At 35.0% G+C, this 19427-nt stretch overlaps 3 protein-coding genes across 3 annotated transcripts; all 3 read right to left on the reverse strand.

Annotated features, from left to right (window-relative positions):
• Window positions 1-458: 458 nt before the first annotated feature.
• On the reverse strand, window positions 459-10005 carry F46H5.4 (C2 DOCK-type domain-containing protein). The gene is made up of 35 exons (NM_076818.7): window positions 9912-10005; window positions 9745-9853; window positions 9596-9699; window positions 9461-9547; window positions 9348-9413; window positions 8574-8767; window positions 8322-8509; window positions 8121-8275; window positions 8001-8061; window positions 7825-7945; window positions 7628-7777; window positions 7421-7582; window positions 7174-7377; window positions 6926-7122; window positions 6772-6881; window positions 6583-6721; window positions 6245-6535; window positions 5960-6194; window positions 5716-5796; window positions 5526-5671; window positions 5208-5479; window positions 4986-5159; window positions 4813-4932; window positions 4467-4764; window positions 4262-4420; window positions 3952-4209; window positions 3552-3734; window positions 3347-3508; window positions 3091-3296; window positions 2827-3042; window positions 2409-2772; window positions 2131-2360; window positions 1987-2082; window positions 1739-1934; window positions 459-1090 (listed from the first exon to the last, which is right to left on the reverse strand). The coding sequence occupies exons 1-35, from the start codon at window positions 9956-9958 to the stop codon at window positions 815-817; spliced, it is 6057 nt and encodes a 2018-aa protein (NP_509219.1). The 5' UTR covers window positions 9959-10005; the 3' UTR covers window positions 459-814.
• Window positions 10006-11103: 1098 nt separating this feature from the next.
• F46H5.5 (MATH domain-containing protein) lies at window positions 11104-12386 on the reverse strand. Its single transcript, NM_076819.4, has 5 exons — window positions 12246-12386; window positions 11829-12192; window positions 11693-11783; window positions 11503-11642; window positions 11104-11453 (listed from the first exon to the last, which is right to left on the reverse strand). The coding sequence occupies exons 1-5, from the start codon at window positions 12371-12373 to the stop codon at window positions 11322-11324; spliced, it is 855 nt and encodes a 284-aa protein (NP_509220.1). The 5' UTR covers window positions 12374-12386; the 3' UTR covers window positions 11104-11321.
• A 1124-nt stretch (window positions 12387-13510) lies between these two features.
• Window positions 13511-15772, reverse strand: lact-1 (Beta-lactamase-related domain-containing protein; the record flags this gene model as incomplete). Its single annotated transcript, NM_076820.3, has 9 exons — window positions 13511-13778; window positions 13916-14137; window positions 14190-14287; window positions 14365-14460; window positions 14506-14594; window positions 15133-15266; window positions 15316-15459; window positions 15508-15664; window positions 15708-15772. The coding sequence occupies 9 exons, from the start codon at window positions 15770-15772 to the stop codon at window positions 13602-13604; spliced, it is 1182 nt and encodes a 393-aa protein (NP_509221.2). The 3' UTR covers window positions 13511-13601.
• Window positions 15773-19427: the final 3655 nt, after the last annotated feature.

Below are 19427 nucleotides of genomic sequence, written 5' to 3' on the forward strand. Positions count from 1 at the left end.
TTTTTTGGAGCAATAAATCAATACAGCTTTAGTTTACTTCAAAAAACAGAAATACTACGTTTTGCTTCAAACACTGAAAGCTAAGGAATAAGACTTAGTTGCTCTTGAAGCTGCAACTTAGGAGTGCAACTGAATGATTCATAACCACATGTTCAACTTTTCGTTCCTCCCATTTTTCTTTTCGAAAAAAAATTATGGGGGTGTTTGTTAGAGAATGTTCGAGAAGTACAAACACAATTTTGAGGTGTTCGGGGTATCAGCGAACATGTCGGATTATTTGATTACGTTTGCAGCGACGTTTCATGTGTATCAAAGAGTTATCAGTTGATTTGGTTTCGAAAGGAGGAAAAAGAAAAAGGGCAAATAGAGAACCAAGCAAGAACGTCAATCGGAAAGAATGAAGCATGTGACTGGATGGTTTTCATGTCCTGATACAGAGGCATTCAAAAATAAAAAAGTTTATCATTCCGCCGTATTCTACTTCATTATCATATTGCCACATTTTTGATCGTGTGTATTTATTTCGACAAACAAACTATTTGTTTGCAAAGAACAGTAGGAAAGGCCAGAAAAAAAAACATGTCAGAAGGGATTTTACAAGTATCGAAGGTTGAACATTGAAAATTGAAAAATTTAATAAAAACTTATTTAAATATTGAAAAACAAATCTTGAGATTTTAGTGTGGGGGAAATAGTGAAATCGATGATGAACGAAAAAACAAATTAAAGAATGTGTGGTTCAGGTAAAGCAAACTAAAATAAAGTCAACTGGTGAATGAGATGGGGTAAAAACAGAGTCAACGAGGTGAGTATTTTATACAACTGTAGGGTCACTGAATTCGGAGATGGTAATCTCGTTTCTTTGCCTAGATAGCATTGGCTTCAGGTGGGTCACGAAACTCTCAAAGTTTTCCTCAACATTTCTTTGATACTCCTTCTGATCTTCCCCGATTAATTGACGACAAAGCTCAATAGCTTCCATTGCTTTACATTGCAAATGCCGAAAAGACAGACGGAGCTTGTTCTGAAGACGATCCACGGGTCGACCACGATCATCAAGCATTGCGTTGGCTAGGAACACATTGGCAATCTGAAAAATGAATGATTTAAGAACTCTCAAATACACCAAAAAATTCTTTCAGAGTTAACGATATTATTTGTAAATTTTTAAAAACTTGGGGCAACTTTTTGGCAGGCAACAGCATTAAACAGAGCCGGTCAAATGAATTGCCACGGAGATGGCAAAAATTCTGAGTAAGCGTTTAACAGCAAAATGTTGTCAAAAAATGTTAACGCCACCAGTTACTCTGATAAATTTTTTGCGCGCAGAAGGCATCAGCTGACCCACAAGCCAACCGGGCAGCCTTCACCTTTTTCACGGAAAAGGTTGGCAAAAAACAGTGAAATCTTGTCAAGAAGTTACATTAATCGAAGGCTTTCTGCGAAAGCAAAACGGTTTACAGTTGCTTTTTTTTGTATTGTGAGTGTTCTACATTGTGAGTGTTCTACAATGATGTACGACCGAACATTTTAGCGTTTGACCAGTTTGGCAAGTTGCTGTACAACCTTAATGTGCATAACAAAACTGTAACTTCAAAATGTTCAATTCACAATATAACACAGTTTTTGATTCACAGTTGTATTCTTTTGATCCCAACTCTAAAAAACAGTATCAAAACTCTTGCTGAGAGTGCAATCTGACTTTTGTTTAAAATCATATGATTCATTGTTAGCTCACCTCAAGTGGGCCCTGGTTTACTGTCGTTCCAATGGAACCTTGAATGAACATTGACAACATTTTTGGATTTTTGTGCTGTGCGGCTGCTGAGAGTTCTCGCGTCTTTTTTTCAATGTCTTCAATTGCCACTTCGATTGGTGAAAAATCTTTCACACTTCGGTTCACAACTTGAAGGCGCGTTTTGATGTAGGGGAACCTAAAAGAAAACAAGATTCGTTGGCATTTTTAACAAAAATTCATGCACTTACGAGTTTTCTACTGTCAAAATAGTACGCTTTTTGTACTGCGCGGCCAGCTCTCCCTGCGCTCGACCTTCCATTGTGTACGGAGCTTCGAAGTAGAATCTGGAAATAATCAGCTAATCGTTTTAGATAATTTATTTGTACTGTTACCTGTTGACATTATTTCTTCGCGTAAAATACGTAGTTCGTTCCATCTTCTCATTATCAGACAGGTACACATCGACAAATGTGATTTGAATATATGCCTTTTCTGGATTTAATTTTTCCAGTTGAACTGGTTTTGAGTCTTTCAGCACAACAACATTTCCTTCTCCATACATATTTGTGTAGAAAGTTTCCAACCTATTGCTGATTTCATTCAATTTCGAAAATGCAGATTCCTTAAAAAAAATATATTTGTGGGAATTATAACAACTTTCTATTTTTACTTTGTAGACAAACTCTGCATTATTCAAGGCTCCAAATAGCTTTCCGTAAAACGCAACTCGGAAAAATGAACCAAAACATCTTTTATCAATTCCTGGTAATGGTGAGATCCATGCATCGGATTGATTTTCATAATATTCCCCAGTTTCTTTGATTTGATCAGCAGCAATACCTAATCTTTTGTGGGTGTGAGACACTCGGGAGTAGCTTTTAGTTGCATGATAGTACTTCAAAATGATCTTCGAGAAAGGGAACAGTAGTTCGTAAAGCTGAGCCTTCTCCAGAAGCGCAAAAGCCTTTTCCAAAATTTTAATCACACCAGCCTCTGTGAAGTGATAAGATTGAATGTGGTTCTCACTATCGGCGCTGAAAAATTAAAATCGAGGTAATTTTAATTAAAAAATATTGAAAAAAACAAACTTTTTCAATGAGTTGAAATTCGTTTTAGACTCTTTGATAGCATTGGGTGTAATCTCAGAAAACGTGGCAGCTCCTTTAGATTCAAACGACAAGTTTTGATCTTTTTGAGCAATGTACTCAAATACAAGTGCACTTGCTTGAAGGTAGCTGTGGGCCGCTTCACAGAGATTTCGCTGCTTTTCATGTCGTTCAGCCATGTTAAGAAGCCAAGTTATTCTGAAGAACAGTTCATTCAAATTTTCATTGCCAAAGTAAAATGGTCACCTCAAATCTGGATTATTCGAGTATCCTTCAACTAGTTGATACATGAGGTCGATGGTCATTTCATAATCGTTAACATGCTCTCGCATTCTAACAGTACTCAACATGATCTTCTGAAGGTTTGCAGTCAACTCTTGCATTTGTTCCGTTAGCTTTTTCTTTGCAGCTATATCAAATGTGTCGTCCTCAGCGGCAAGCTGATTGGCAATCTGAAAATTAAAAACGACTGTGAATTTAGCAGTTTCAAACTTTTACAAACCTCCAAACTTCTGATCATGAATTCATCATTCACAAAAATATCGATGCCACAGCTTCCAGATAGAAGAGTTGATAGTGCTGTTGAGAGAAAGGTTCGAGCACGTGTCAAGTTCCTATAGAGCTTGAAATTTTCTCTCAAGAAATGATACAGGCTAACAGTTGCCTGAAAAACGTTAAAAAATGGTTAACTCAAAGATCTAACTGACCATTGTTCTAACGTTCTCCAGCCTAGTTGACGAGCAATGGCGAAGAATTTGCTGAGAGAGTTCGGCACAAAGCTCGGGGTTTTGCTCCAAAATCATGTCTGGAAACTTGGCAAGGAAATTTTGTTGAGCAGCAAAAATCACTTCAAGGACCTGGTCGGAAGCGTTACAAGATAAACCGTGCATCTGAAAATGAGAAGTATTTTAGGTTGAGTATGCATGATGCATATTAGCCTTCCTAAAAGATTTTCGAAAAGATATACATTTTTTGCGGAAACGAACTCCTTGAGTGTCCTATGCGCTGTGTCAAGACATCAGTTTAAACATGAATCAGTTATCTTGCACCTTTCCATGAATGAAAGTTTTAGTATTTACGATTCCAAAAATAAAAAAGTCCACTTACAATAATTGGAAAGATCATTGGCAAAATATGAAACTGTGCATTTTTGGGATCAGTTGCAACTGCGATTATATTGTCGACAACTTCAATTACACACATAAATACTTCACAAGATACAATCGCATCAGAAGAAAGTGCTTCCAGTGTGGATATCTGATCGACCTTTGTTTCGCATGTTTCAGAGCTTTGAGCTCTCCATTTCACCTGCCCTGGTTCGGGCTCTTCGTCAAGTTTTGTCAACGAAGTTTTGTCCGGAGAACGCTTTAAATTTAACGAAGAATAGAAAAATTAACGAAAACATAGTTTCACTTACTCTTGCAGATGCCGGATCATCTTTGATCTCAAAGGAAGTCATCGTGTGGAACAAAATATGAAGCATTTTCAGCATGTTTTCGTTGTCGAGAGAGCGGATCCAATGTTTTAGGTCTTCTCGATCAATATTTCTGAGAACCCAAAACACACAGCAAAGGATCTAAAATGTCAACAGTTCAATTTTATCTCTCAATAATTGTTCTCACTGTTTTAGTCATAGGCAGATCCATTTGCTGTTTTCCAAAGGTTGGATCTGGACTATTTCTTAGCTTTCCAGCAATCGCAGCCATCACATCTTGACGTTGAGTCTGTTCGACGAATGAATTTGTAGATGAAACATCCGTAGAATTGCGAACCGACCCAGAATGCAAGCATTCGATATTGTCAAGCACAATGGTAACTAGAGGTTTGTAAATATTGGCGACTTGTGCCAAAGATTCTCCTTCAACAATTCGATCATCTAAGTCATGAGATTGTAGTAGTTCCTTTACTGTTTCAATGGCTCTGAAAATGATTTTTATTGTAGTAATTCAAGTTTCAAATAATAATTACTTGGCACAAAGTGTTGTTTTTCCTGAGATAATAGAGTCCTTCATATCTGATAAGACTTGTCCAGAAAGGTAATGTGTCGATCTAGAGATGTCATTCAATGTCCAACTGGTTAAGGAGGAACTGCAAAAAAAAATTGAGTATGCGATATTCAAGTTTGGAAGCTGATGTCTTACCTTTTTGTCCGGTTTCCGCTCAAGAACGAAGCTGGTGGCACCGCACCACCATTTGTGTTGCCTGATGGTTTGAGATCACTGAGAATGTTGACAATGAGATAGTGTTCATATGAACATACAACCCGAACGAAATCAATTTTGATAGACAGAAGTTCATTGCTGTGGACAAGTTTTCTGAAAAATAAAAGTCACTGTTCAACAATCCCCAATTGTTAATAATACCTCATGCTTTCCGCAAACGCGATCAAATACTTGTGAACCAACTTCATCACAAATGTGCGATCCATAATGGAGAAACAATCCCTCAAGAAATATCCAAGAGAATTTGAAATCATTCTCGCTTTGTCTGGATCATTTGTATGACGGATGATAACTTCTTGCGCTAGAATATCAACAAGTGTTTCCAAATTTTTAAGGAACTGCTCTTCAAATCGACTTTTTCTAGGTGAGTGTATTCTTCCAGTCATGGTGAGATATTCCGAGCATGATTTGAGCTGAATGTAGCAGATTTCAATAGTGAATAAAAATCAAAGAACTCACAATAATTTCAAGAAGAAACCATGAATGAACCAGAGAAACATCTCTGAGAGAGCCACGAGCGCGTAACCAAACTTCCAGCAAGCATTCGTGTAGCCGAATATTTTTTGTTCCGGTGTTAACAGCGGAATGAGTTCGTTCCACGTGTTCTGAGTGTGAGATGAGTATATTGAATTAACAAGTTTAAGCCTACCGATCATACTTGAAATTAGACTATTGTCGGTTGGAGACGACTTTAGCTCAACAGGTCTAATGTTCGAATGCGGTTTTGATTCTGCAAATAGTTGTTTCAGAAATTAGGAAAACCGATTATTACTATTCAAAATAAATACTCTTTATTCTTTTTTGAACATCGCTAAAGTAGTCTACATGTAACACTGATATGTTATTGCCTATTTTCGAAACGCATTCTATTGAAAATTACAAAAAAAATTCACCTTGGGCAGCTTGTTTTCTGTATTTCACAAATGAAACTAGAAGCATATTACGTTGGTGAGCATCAAGATCGAGATGAAGAACATTCGAAAAGAGCTTCAGTAACTCGCCAATGTACTCAAAAGCTTTCATTGACAGTTCATCACTGTACGGCGGGTTTGCAATTAAAAACAATAGTCTACTCATGATAAAATGAATGAAAGCGATCAGCTTTTTTGGCTCCGTTTTGCAGAGACCCTGAAAACTTTTCAATAAATAAACTTGTATTTTTTCAGAAATTAACTGACTTCCAAACTTCGAATAAGTTGAGTTTCTCCCACTGGTGGTTTCCTTGGATCATTTGAACTGAGACTTGCTACTCCCGCCAAAAAATTCTCCAGGAACTCGTCTTGCGCATGAACACTAGATATTACTTCTGTCGAGCAGGAAAATATTGGCTTGTGATTGTCAACCCATTTGAGATTGGGCAGAGCATTGTTAGCGTCCAGGTATCCATATCTAGGAGGCGGTTTCTCTCCGCACACTGGAAGATGGAAATTTCCACTGCGAAGTTTTCCATTTCGGTATAGCGGAAGCCACTGAAAATGTTCATTAAACTTTTTTTTAAGTTGAGAAAAATTCAAACCGTGTATCCAATAGGTGATTCGGTTGATGAAGAGTCTCCTTCTTTACAAGAGATGTGATAAACTGTGAACAGGAGGTGGTGTCCATCATTAAGATCACATGGGAGGGACAATTTGATTTCATCAGTGAAATGGGGAGTTCTAAACAAAAATTGATTTTAAATTTTGGCAAAATATTTTGCAAGACAAACCTGTTGTGATAAATCACCGAGGTTTTTGCACTTGTCAGAAAACTCATTCTAGTAGATCCATTTTCAAAAACTACTTCTTGGGCAGTTTCATTCGCATCCATTAATTCGATCTGAACAAAACTATTGTAATTGTATAGGTGTTAAATGTAGGTACCTTAATCATGATATTTCTTGCGTTGCCAGTGCGATTCGACAAATTTATGTGTTTTGGGTACACGAATATTACATTTTTGTATGACTTGTTCAAGCTAGCTTGGTAGATTGGAATCTCCATTGCTTCATGTATCACACGTTCACTATTCAATGTAAGATTGCTCCCATGACTTTGGTACTCTTTGCTTTTGTTGGAGCCTGAAATTAGTAATGCAGTTCATTAGTCAAAATAACTAATCTGATTCTTACCAGCTAAAGTCAATTCTAACTCAAAATTGAACATTTTCTTGTGAACTTTTCCATTTGTTCTGCGCATCTCACTGCATATTCGATAGATGTCCTCGTCAGAAGTTTTGTCTCCTTCCTGGCGGATGAATGAACTGAATTTCAAATTACAGGAAGGCATATTCTCAATATTCTCAGGAACTTCTTGACTTGTTGGCAAATTGGAAACTGAAAACTTAAGTTATTCTACTCATACGTTCGTATTTTGTACCCGGCGCGAATTTCCTTTTTGTGAGTGGAGTCCGAACACGGCTGAAAACTGTCGCTGCTGATGTTCCACTTCCAAATCGTCGGAGAGTTGATCCCATTGATGCAATCGAAGTTCTATCCGCACTCGTAATACTGCATTGATCATCTTGAGATTGTCCAGCGGCTGAATAAAATGTTGAAATAATGCTTTAAAAATATTTGGTTTTACTTGTTAGCACGGCCCCTGAGGCAGTGGTGCATTGAGACATCATCATTGGATCTGTTCGTCTATCAAAACTAGATGCGCCAGTAGAAACATTTGCTTTATAGATTCTCTGGAGGTCGATTACTTGAAAGCCGAGCGGTGACCGGTAAGCTCCTGAAAATATGTAAGTAAGAAATGTTTGTTTGATAGGCAAATTTTACCCAGTCGTTGGCAATTTTTCTCAGCAGCTCGCTCTAGTCGTTCCATATTGTTCTCATCTTTAGTTCCTGTATATGGCTCACTGTTCTCGAATACATCATTCTGTTGAAGCACTTTCTCAATCTGAAATTTGTTTTCTCAATGGATACATGCAGTCTGACATTCAAAACGCTCGCACCTTCACAACAAGAAACATGTCTTCCAGTTTGCCAGTGACGTTGAATAAAACTTGCATGTAGCTGAAAACAAACATGTTTGTAATCTCGATTCATTTTCGATTCATATTCAAAAAGCTTACTTATTTATAAAGTTTGGCTGATGGGAGCCCAGCATGTCCAACTTGTCGTGATCAGCAATATTAAAGTACATAGATTCTGTGACTTTCTGCCTGTTTTTGATATCATAAATTGCCATGGATGCAAAAAGTGGTTCGAAAAATGGGTCCGCAGCGGCCTGAGAATATAAATTAAAGTTGAAACTTACAATCTAAGAAACACACTTTTTCAACTTTAACAAAAAGTTTCGGCGTTTCTTCTTGTTCCGGTAGACGTGGTACGCCCCTTTTCTCCCATTTCCAACTTTTTTCCTCTTCGTTTATACAATTCATGAAGTGCTTCACACGATTTTTAGAGAGCATCGAATACAGCAACGTGTTTTTGTCGATTGCAGATTTTTTGAGCATAGATACTGAAATAAATTGGAGGATTTTTTTTTTTTAATTTTTTTTAATTTCGGATTATAAAATTCAAACCATAAAACTGCTCTGTAGCACATTTAGTCGGGTCGATTGTGTCGAAAGATCCTCCGTCAATTGAGATTGTGCTGGGTTCTCTGTCCATTATTCGGAGTCCATTATGAAAAATCTGAGGACGAAGTGAACGAAGAGCTGTTAATTTTTCCAAGTTCCAGCGGTCTTTAATGTCTTCAGTTCCGAGTTGAGCATATCTGAAAAAAACATGCCATCATTTTGGTGTCCGGTGCAAATTCAGATTTTTTGGCACTTAATCGTTTCTCCGCAATATCTAGAGATATAAGAAGTAATGTTTAAAATTGTATTATTATTATTATTATACGTAAACTCGGAATTTTTAATAATACTTACTTTATTTTGTTAAACATATTTTGAAAACACATCACTGAACGTCACAGTGTTATCAGTAAAAATTGTTCAGTGTTTTATTCTCTCTGTTTTCATTTTAAAAGTTTGTTTGGTAGCACATTACTTCTTGTATTTTGTTTCTTTAAAACATTTTTCTAGAGACGTTCCAGCTCAATTTTCTTTAAATTATAAGAAGTGGTTTTTTATTTTTTATTTAACTTTTGTGTTTTGTGAAAACGATTTCTAACACATAAACACCAAAGTTTCTCGCTGTTAAATGCCTTCATTCCGGTGTGCGGAAAATTTTCTAATTCCGAAAGTTTTCCGTCAAAAAGAGTGAGGTTTTCTTCACCTCCTCATAATTTATTCAGTTTCGTGACAAAAAGTTGCCTTTCCAGGTTGCTTCTTATATTTGAAAAAACTCACTTTCTATTAACAAGCGAAAAATTGTCACAATAAAATCCGCAAATGTCCCGAACATGATTTTCAATACTGAAAAAGCACATTAAATGTTGAAAATTTGAATGGAATAAACTTACTTCGGAATAGTTGTGTAGTTATGATCTGTTAACCCGTCTTGTCGGATAGTTGTTACCTCGACGTCGTCTGACACGTATTCAAAAAGTCTTAAAAGCAAATAATATACTAGTTTTGTTTCAACAAAAAATACTCACGGCTTAGAAGACTTTGGGGAAGAAATCGAATAAAGAAGGCATGTTTTACGTTGGTCCAACAGTGCTTCCACATCGACGGGTGGCACGGGCTCGGTGAATTGTATCTGAAGAGAAAGGAGTGCGCAGATGTGTAATAATTATTGATTTACCTTTTCCATCATTGAAACCGCCAAATCCAATCCATTATCGCCTTCTGACAGCCGGTGGATTGGATGTAGTCCACTTATTACATGCTTCCGTACTTCTGACGCCGTAACTCTGAAAAATATAATGATAAATTAAAAAATTTTTAAAGACATAATTGAAAATTACTTACTTGCTTCGTTTCTTCACAAACGCCCGCTTGCCATCAGCAGGCTTCATTTCCAGTGAACTTTTCCTATCAAGACCCATTACTTTGTCATCTGAAATTCACTTATTTCAATTTAAAATCGCAAAAAAACAACTGTATAATTGCTTTACAAAAACAGTGTTTGGCTAAACAACATGCGGCGGGCGCAACGAAATGTCGTATTGGAGGGAACGGGTGAGTGTGTGGTGGTGTGTATAGGAGGAAACGAGGAGAGGACACTGGGAGGACACCAATCTCATTGAAGTGAGAAGAAGAAGAGAAGGAAGAATAACGCAGCAGGCCAGGAAATATTTCTCTGGGCAAATATTGTGTTGCGAGCACAGATATTGTGTGTCAGGAACAGTGGTTATTTTAGTAATTGGGAGTTTGAAAAGTGTTCGGGATGATACTTTAACGAATAAATATTATTTTATTTTGGACAACAATACATCTGTAACGTTCATGGTTTCGTTTTTTTTTCTATTTAAGTTAATTGGATTTATTACGTTCAGTGCAAATTTATTTTTAATACAATTTTTCATGATCTATTGGTTGCTTCAGTTTTTATTAGAATTTTCTCAAATGTAAAGTACCGTCAGTAAGAGTTTTGTATAATTACAAACATAACAATCATTATTATTTAATTTTATTACATGTGCAAACAGTATTTAGCGTTCACATGAAATTTCAGTAAAACCTTTTGGAGAATTGTCAATTTTTACTTGGTTTTTAGAGTAAACTCAAACATTGATGGAGGTTAGCATTTATGCAGGTTTTTTACAACTCACACAAGGTGCAAAAAAAAGAGAGTAATTAAAGTATAAGAATCATAGAACAAACTGTTGTTTTTGCTGATTTTGAAAATTGAAATAGATAAAAATTGAGGCATTTTTGTTCAAGTAAATTGGTGTGTAAGATTAATATTGAAAAACATGATGAATAATGGCTACTAGAGCTGTGCGGCTGTCATCTGTCGGCGTCAGCCAAAAGCCGAAACATTGACCTTGTTTCGGCTGACGCCGACAGCCAAAAAAAAAGTAACTCGGCTGTTTGCGCCAGCCAAAATATACTTTCAACAATATAAACTTCTTTATTCATTTTTTGAGCTACTATACGGAGTGTTTTATTTTAGTTTTTAGCATATGGTTTTTTCCAGCTTGCTGTTTTTTGCAACATTTTTTTAAAATATGTGTTTCACTTTATTGTCTTCGAATAAAAATAAGTTCATAAGTTATCACAAACATTTTATATTTAAAAAAGTAGATAGCAGACAGCACAGCTGAAATTTTTTTTGGCAAGCTCATTCGAATTTTGAATTATCTCTCGGCTTGAAAAAATGTAATACATCACTAAAGCGATATGTGCAGTATTAAAATTTGATTATGGATTGCATTATCAACATTTTTTAAAAGCAATTAAGCAGAGGTGCTGAAACATTGCAATGATATCGTTTTCATTCAAATTCCCAATTCGTTCTTTCCGAGATGCCGTATTACCTTGATAATCGAAGCCAGTAAGATTGAACCCCTGAAAGTTGAGAACTACAATTTTGAAACAAAAATTTGGAAAAGGATACCGTGTTCTGTTTCATCAGCTCAGTATCATTGAGCTGAGATGGTCCAAATTGAATGTTCATTAAGTATTGCCGACAGGTTTCTATCACGTTTGGGAATGATAATAGGGCAGATAATTTTTCCACTGCTTCAAATCCTTCTTCTGAAAATTAAACACAACAAATTTTCCTAGTATTTTAATATTTGTCATACCACTATACACAATGTTCTCATTGAGTAACAAATCTCCAAAAAACTTGATTACTTGAGATTCTACTTGAGAAACTGAAAGTGGCGATGATACCTGAAAATACAAAACTTACTTATTAAATCATTAAACTTTACTCACACTTTCCTGTGACTTGTTTTGCGATGCAGATTCTTTCAACATATCTCGATTTACCCCAGTGGTTTCAGAAATATAGATATGGCAAGAGAGCCTCACGTTGTCATGGGTACCCCAATTTTCGGGTAGCGGCAGCCGATGCTCTCCCCACTCGTAATTGTTTACGATATGATGTGTGTCGCTGAAGCAACAGTTTTTACGGATCACACCAGCACAGCCGACCCTTCTGCAAGAAATTGTGAAGACGTGATCAAATTTGATAGACCAGTTTTCAATGTGATCTTTTATAGGGCCAAAACAGACAAGGCATCCGACGACTCTTGACGCGTTCCCAGTTGTATTTTGTTGCTTGGAGAGGTGAAGGCCCCTGAATTATTTTATTTTTTGTTAACAAGGCAATTTGCAGAAATAAATAATTACCATAAAATACCACCTCTTGGAAACTGAATAAGTTTGCTATTCCAGTCACGATCTCGGACTCCATGGAAAGTTGCCTCCAATGATATTACTATTGGGTCCAGTACACCATTTGAAGCCGGCTCTGCCATTCCAAGCCTGAAAATCATTAACTCAGATTCATTTTTTGTAAAAATGTTATAATACCACTAATTAAGGTTTTAATTGTTAGTTTATTGTTGCTTTCGAAATAAAAATAATGAAAACACAATCGACAAATTCAAAATTAAAATGTTTTTGAAAAAAATTTGGAAAAAAAGATAAACATTCATCCAGCTTAAAATGTGCAAACCACCGTCTTCTGCTCCAGTATCGATCAAGCTGGCGCAAAAAGAAGACGAATACTGCATCAAGGAGTGTTAACTAGAAAGTAGAGGATTAGAGATGTGTATGCACATGGAACATGTGCAGTGGGTCTTGCTTGTGTATGGATGAAGCATATTTGTATTTAAATCAAAGATATACCTTTACATAACAAAAACAATGAATCATTGATTAAGGGAATCAACAAACGGGTGCTGATAAGAAAGTAGCTAGAAACTACTTGTATGTAATAACTAAAACCTATAATCTTAAGTTTCGCTTGTTATACAAAAAATGACGTGGAGAAAAATAAACTAAATGAGAAATATAAACATACTGAAAACTAAAGATGGATTTTTATATTTAATGATTTTAGAGTTTGACTGAAAATTTAAAAAAACAACTTTTTCATCTTATTTCGAATTTGTTTGTGTCATTTAGCAAAACTTCATACAATATCGTTATTTTCTAATTATCATACCTTATTAATTATTAACTCTCATAATTCGTATGAGAGTATGTATCTGTTGTACATTGACCGGCACAATTCTATAAGAGAGGCGATGTTTTGATAGTTTTTTTTTCCAATAAACTATATCAATAAGTAGTAGTTGAAGCGAAAATTCTTTAACTATTAGTCGATGTTCATAAGATCGTTTTATATTTTTGTTTATGGTTTCTATTATAGAACAAGTTATAGCTGTCGACATCCGAGAACAGTTTGGACGACGATATTTGGTTTTCTGAAACTTGAACAAAACATATTCATTAAACGAACAAGACTAAATGTTTGCATTAAATACTAATTTGCGAACTTCAGATAGCTTGGAAACGAGCATGAAGCATGAAGCATGAGCAGAATTTTATTTCATAATTTTATTGCACTTTTAACAAAACAAACTTCGAACTAAAATTTTCTCTGATCTTCTGGGACGGTTTGACACTTTTATACATTCAATTTTTATTCGATAAGTATGCATGAATATATTTATATTGAATTAAAATGTGCATTGCCAACTAAGTTGCGTGGAAAAATACACGATAAGTTTCCTCAATTAAGTTTTTCCAAGGCTCCACCATATCCGCGTCAGTGATTTTCATTCCATTCGATACATAGGCCAGTGTGAGTCCATTAGTTACATCGACTCTGACATTTTGTCCGCCAAATCCAGAGTGCCCAAATATCCATTGTCCCTAGAAATATTCACATAATAATTTGCCCAAATTTATTTTGGTTTGCGTTAAAAACTGAACTGTTGAGTTTTTCGAACAAAGGCTTATGCCCAGCAAAAAATTAAAAAAATAACTTTTTATGTGTCTCATTTTATTACCTTTGGATTTTTAGTATACTGAAATCCGTATCCTTTGTTTTCTTCATATCCAATTGCATGATCATATACATGTTCTAACACCGGTTGCTTTAATAATCTATACATGTTTTCCGAGAGGATTTGCTTGTTAGCAACCAACGAATGAAAATGCGCGAGTCCCTCAGCATTCGATATTCCCATGTTGGATGGCATTGGCAGAAGACGATTAGAAACCAAGTTATACTAAAGAAAATGAGATTGACAACATTAGGATTATATTGAAAATAACTCTTACATCGTCCGTCGTGATCCAGGGAAATATTGAATACAGCTTTTGATGATGAATATTATCACCGGCAATGAATTTTCTCAAAGCTTCCGGATTAAGCAGTCCTATAAATAATACATGGTTTCACATGATGTACTCTAGCTTCTTCAATCTTTCGTTTTTCTTTTTTCTATTAACAAACCTTGTCTCTCAATTTCTTCATTATTCAAATCAGTCAGTTTTGCTACATTTTCATTCGAGTTCTCACATTTCAACCCAATCGACAAGTTTTTTATTCCTAAAACATTAATTATTTGTTTGCATTAGGGGCCGGGATGAATACCGTATTTATGTACAAAATCTTCATTCAATATTTCAGCAATTCCTCGTCTCTTTTCGTCAATTCTGCGTACAATTTGGTCGAGGAGCAATCTGTAATAGTAAGTTATTTCTAGAATTTTATAAGAGAAACAGTCTTTCGTGAGTTTTCAAAACGTGAAACTAATGAACAAGTTGCTACTTTTGGTTCAAGAATTTCATAAATGGCCCTTTTACGAATTACGTAAAATTTTGAGGCATTTTTCCAGTCTATGGGTGGGCAGATGTTAAATTGAAACTATCTTTAGTAAGCCTTCCATGAGAGTAAGTTTTTACCCTCCTTACCCTACCCTCTGCCCTACCCTACCCTACCATTTTCTCTGTTTTCACCCTATATTTATTAATTTCTCATTTCATTTCTTATTTTCACTTCTAATTTTTCACCATTACGTGAAAACATAGGGTAGCGTGTCCATAAAATACTCTGTTCGGGTAAAGGGTAATAAAGGGTATCAACGTGACCTACTTTATTTTTACCCTCACGGAAGGCTTAAGTTTGAGATTCCGTCTAAAGAAACATCATCAAACAGCTTTAAAGCTACGTTCACTATTCTCATTTAAAAACACTACGATCGTAACTTCTCAATCTTACCCAAATGTCAGTGCATGATACAAGACATCGGAACCATTTGTCATTGGTACAGCTTCCTCAAAAAATTTCGATATCTTTGCTGGCTTTGTTATGTCTTCTCGTTCCAGTACTTCCTCCGTATAAGCAAGCCCAGCCTGTAAATGGCTGATGTTTTCTGGAGAACTGCATGAATTTTTGTTTTACACGATGTAATGCTGCATCCAGAATTGTTATATTTTCTTTTCCGTTATTTGAAAAGTCAGGCCATATTTCCGATATTTTTGTTTCATAATTGATACCTTCTTTGTTTTTGTCAATGCAATACGCAAGAATTACAGCAGATATGCTCTAAAACTATAGTTATGTTACAATGATACCAAGTTCTTGTTAGCTTGCTTTTGTCGTTGAAAAAATAACCGACGTTGTGTCTTCTACCCATGGTTGCTTTTTATCCACATTTCTCAATCCTCCATACAAATTGATAAGTAGCTTGTCATTATGATAGACCGCAAACGATGCGCCAGCAGTTTCCAATCCCTTTTCAAAGTTTTCTCTGAAAAATGTTTACTCCCTTAAAATAGGAAGTGAGTACTCACCTGAAGACAGTTTTCACTGTGTCATATTCAGATTGAGCAAATCCGCCGATATTATTCCCAGGCATTTTTTTTTCTGTAATTTGTTCTATGATAGTTGCGTTTGAAGTAAAATACTGTGATGTTTTAGTTTTTTTTTTAATTTTTGTATACATTAGAATTGCCGTTTCTAACAGTCTCGCACTGGTTGCCAGACAGACTATATGAAAATTTTTAACAGTAAAAAAAAAATAAAACAGAAAAGTCCAAAAAATATAGTAAAGTTTATCAATAACAGTCCTGAAATGTAGAAATTTTGTAAAACATTAGTCGCGAGCGCAAGGGGCGCAGAGGACGTCTAAGAACTATTCTCAATATTATATTGCTTCTTATTTAATAAGGCATAAAGTGTGAAACTTAAAAAAAAATAATCAAAACAGAAAATTCTGGTAACTAGAAGTTTCTATGATTTGACGTTTTGGAACTGAACTAACGCCTATTACCATAGTACCGATTGATAAAGGAAAAATTAATTTAAATTTGTTTAGTTGACAAACTAAAGACCGGTTCTTATCGTCACTAGACTGTTTAACTTCCTGTTTGATATAATTGAAATTGAAATTTGACAAGTTTGCGATTTATGAACTTCTCTAACAATGTGAGGATAGTTTCCTTTTTACTGAAAAGCTATGAGCATTAAGAAGTTTGAATGGCTGAGAAGTGTCTATTGTTCTTACGGAAAAAGAGCTGCGTAAAGAACAGAGGCTGTCTGGACGGAAAAAATGAATACACATAAAAAGCTTTTAAAAAGAAAAATGAGGGCGGCTGGACCATTGACTGCTTTCCTTTTATTTTATTTTTTCTATGGAAACCGAGAAATTATCTCAGTCTCAGTCACGAATTTTATGGGGCAATGCAACGAGCTGACGGCGCTCCTTAAGTGAATCTTTGAAGTCAGAAAAGGCAAAACGACTAGACGGAAGGATAAAAAGAGGAATGAGAAATGTGAAGGCAAATCTGCATCCCACGAAACAAAAAAACCCCACGTTTCGGCAAGCATGGTGCTGCGAAAAGGAGCTTGTCGATTAAAAGAGTTGACGAAAGTATGGCTCATAATGTCTTTGAGACTAGAGGGACAAGTATTTTTCCCACACGCAGACACACTCGAAAACCACATGTCAAAATGCAAAATATGCCAGAAGCAAATTCAAAGCAACACAAAAACTGACAAAACGCTTTTCGTCGAGAAAAAAGGGAGGGCAAGACATTTGAAAAAGTGGCAGACGAGCTTGTAACTTTTCGGATGCCTTCAGAGGTCTTTTGCAGCTTCTATGGGGAATTCACATGAGAATCAGCGATTCTGACGAGCAAAATGCAACGTTCACTTCGATAAATGTTACAATGTTACTAAAAAGAGAAGTGTTGATGCAAAGCCGATGTTTAAACGTCAAAGTAAAACAAGTTCTTTCAGGATTTGCTTCATGAAAAAAAGTCGGTAGACGCATTAATCTGTCAGTTCAAATTATAATTTTTATTTCCAAATCCAGTCGTTTAAAAAGGAAATCATCATTGAGTGATGCCGGATGAAATATTATAGGAGTAACTGGAAAACTGGTGATGGTGGCAAGTTTTATGAAAACAACGTCTCAGCATAAAATATTCCATTAATACATAAGGTATTACAATAACAAGAGTACGTTTAGAAGCAAATAAGAAAAAAACTGTCTTTTCCCATAGGTATTGCTTACAAAATTATTTTCTAATTGGTAATATAACGTAGTAGAAAACATTTTCTGTTTTCACAGACTAGACTTTTTTATAGAAATGAACTTAAAGGTTATTTATCCCTCAGGGGATGTATTACTATATTCCGTCATAATAATAAAACATTGTATGCACAAGAAAAATACAAAAAATTAAAAGAAAAACAAGAAAATTAGAATTCAATTAGCAAAATAAACCAAAAATGAGTTGGAATTCTTCGAAATGCTAATTTCTTGGCGTTTTGTTTTTGCTAGGAAACTCAGCGCGTTACCTTTATTTTGAATATATTCAAGAAAACTTGAAGAAATTTGAATATAGAAAGAAGTTAGAGAAACTGTCTTCAAAAAAAAGTTGAAATATATTTTTCATATGGAAAATTGCTTATTTGTATACCTGGTACAAAAATGTATATCATTTTGAATACTTTACGTTACCCTTTTGTACATATTTAAGATAGTGTTTGTCTAAACCTGAAAATGCTAATCGATTTCACGTTCCGATTAAATCATTATTTTTAAAAGAAATGGTTAAAAAACTAATTATTATAGAAAATATTTTTGAGCCGGGTATACTACACAAGTATCAAAACTTGTAAGGCATGCCTATCTGAAAATTGCCTCCGCCTCTTTCTGGGTTGCCTCGCAAACTTATTCGTAGTTCTTGAAACTCGTCGTGCTCTGCTCGTACATTTATTTTTATTAGCATGACTTAGTAGAACAGAATGAAAATTAAGCAAAATTTTAGAAAAGTTAGACCTCAATGTTAGTGATAGTTCAAAATTGACCTTATAGTTAGCAAAAAAGTTTTGAAATTTTTTGAATTAGATCATATCAGTTGATGAATTTTGTAAAAATAGACTTTAGAAATGGTATTATGAAAAACTGCATGAGTTATATTTAATTTCAGTTTCATAGTCTGCATGAATCAAAGTAAAAAATGTGTGGCATTCCGAAATTTTATTTTTAGCAGGTTTTGAACCTATATTTATCAGTTTTGTTGTGTTTATTCATTCTTGAACGAGTCTTGTCCGTTTAAATTGAATACGCTAGTTTTTGCGGTTGTTAATTTTTCAAAGTTACTTTTGTTTAAAAAAAAATCATCAAATTCATTTAGTCCTTTTTCCTGTTTTACATGTCTCCTTTTCAAATATTTATCCTGTAATCTTTCTTGCTTCCTTCGCCGCTTTTCAAAATTGTATTCTGAAATAAAACAATTGCATTTTCTCATAAACATTCAGAAAATATAAAATACAGCGAAAACATTAATATTGAGAACACGAGATTCTTAGATTTGCTTTGAAAACAACCACGTCAGAAGAACCAAGTGTGCGCGAAACTGTGTTGAGACTGGGTTATCTTGATTTTTCTATCTGTGTTGATGTAATTTAGTAGGAAATTCCCTCATTTGTTTTGTTTCTGAAATTTCAAATTTAAGGCAATCAATGTTAGACTTTTCCGGGAAAATCATTAAAACCTCGGAACTCAAAATCAGACCACACTATTTTCCTATTGATAAGCTGAAAAATGCATTATTTCGTAGTTTTCCGACAGAAAAATGTGTGTTTGCATCAAATGAAAGCATTTAGTTTGATTATGCTGTATAAATATCGTTAGCACACGCATGTGACCGAATGGATAAAGCGAGCAATTCTTTAGTGTGAAAAAAAATATTCTTTGAAAATGGATACCATCTCCTTTTAGTTTTTTTCTTTGGTTAAACGCCTACGAAATAAACTGCATTCAGTTATAAATATAAGTTCCAAAAAAATGAACTTATAACGAATTTTTCATGTTTGCCTCTACTCGTCTTTGCCTGATTTCTGATTTAATTTGACATCCTGTCATTCTACACTCAGCTTACGTTTTCTTTTAAATTTTCCCTTCACATCATTCACATTTTTTTTGTGCTTTTCTTTTTGTTTTTTTTTCTTTTTTGTGACACTCCTCATTGATAAATAGTACTCATAGGGGCTATGTTTTC

Source organism: Caenorhabditis elegans, chromosome X, assembly GCF_000002985.6.
Source record: "Caenorhabditis elegans chromosome X".
Lineage (NCBI taxonomy): Eukaryota > Metazoa > Nematoda > Chromadorea > Rhabditida > Rhabditidae > Caenorhabditis > Caenorhabditis elegans.

What these genes read in the sequence shown, in the direction of transcription:
- F46H5.4 (NM_076818.7), bottom strand. Translation starts at nt 9,958, where the DNA reads ATGAAGCCTGCTGATGGCAAGCGGGCGTTTGTGAAGAAACGAAGCAA. An exon ending in CAGCCAAACTTTATAAATAA is followed by an intron (nt 8,062 to 8,120) that starts GTAAGCTTTTTG and finishes GTTTGTTTTCAG; the next exon opens with CTACATGCAAGTTTTATTCA. An exon ending in ATGCAGAGTTTGTCTACAAA is followed by an intron (nt 2,361 to 2,408) that starts GTAAAAATAGAA and finishes ATTTTTTTTAAG; the next exon opens with GAATCTGCATTTTCGAAATT.
- F46H5.5 (NM_076819.4), bottom strand. Translation starts at nt 12,373, where the DNA reads ATGGCAGAGCCGGCTTCAAATGGTGTACTGGACCCAATAGTAATATCA. An exon ending in CCAAGAGGTGGTATTTTATG is followed by an intron (nt 12,193 to 12,245) that starts GTAATTATTTAT and finishes AAAATAATTCAG; the next exon opens with GGGCCTTCACCTCTCCAAGC. An exon ending in AGCTGATGAAACAGAACACG is followed by an intron (nt 11,454 to 11,502) that starts GTATCCTTTTCC and finishes CTCAACTTTCAG; the next exon opens with GGGTTCAATCTTACTGGCTT.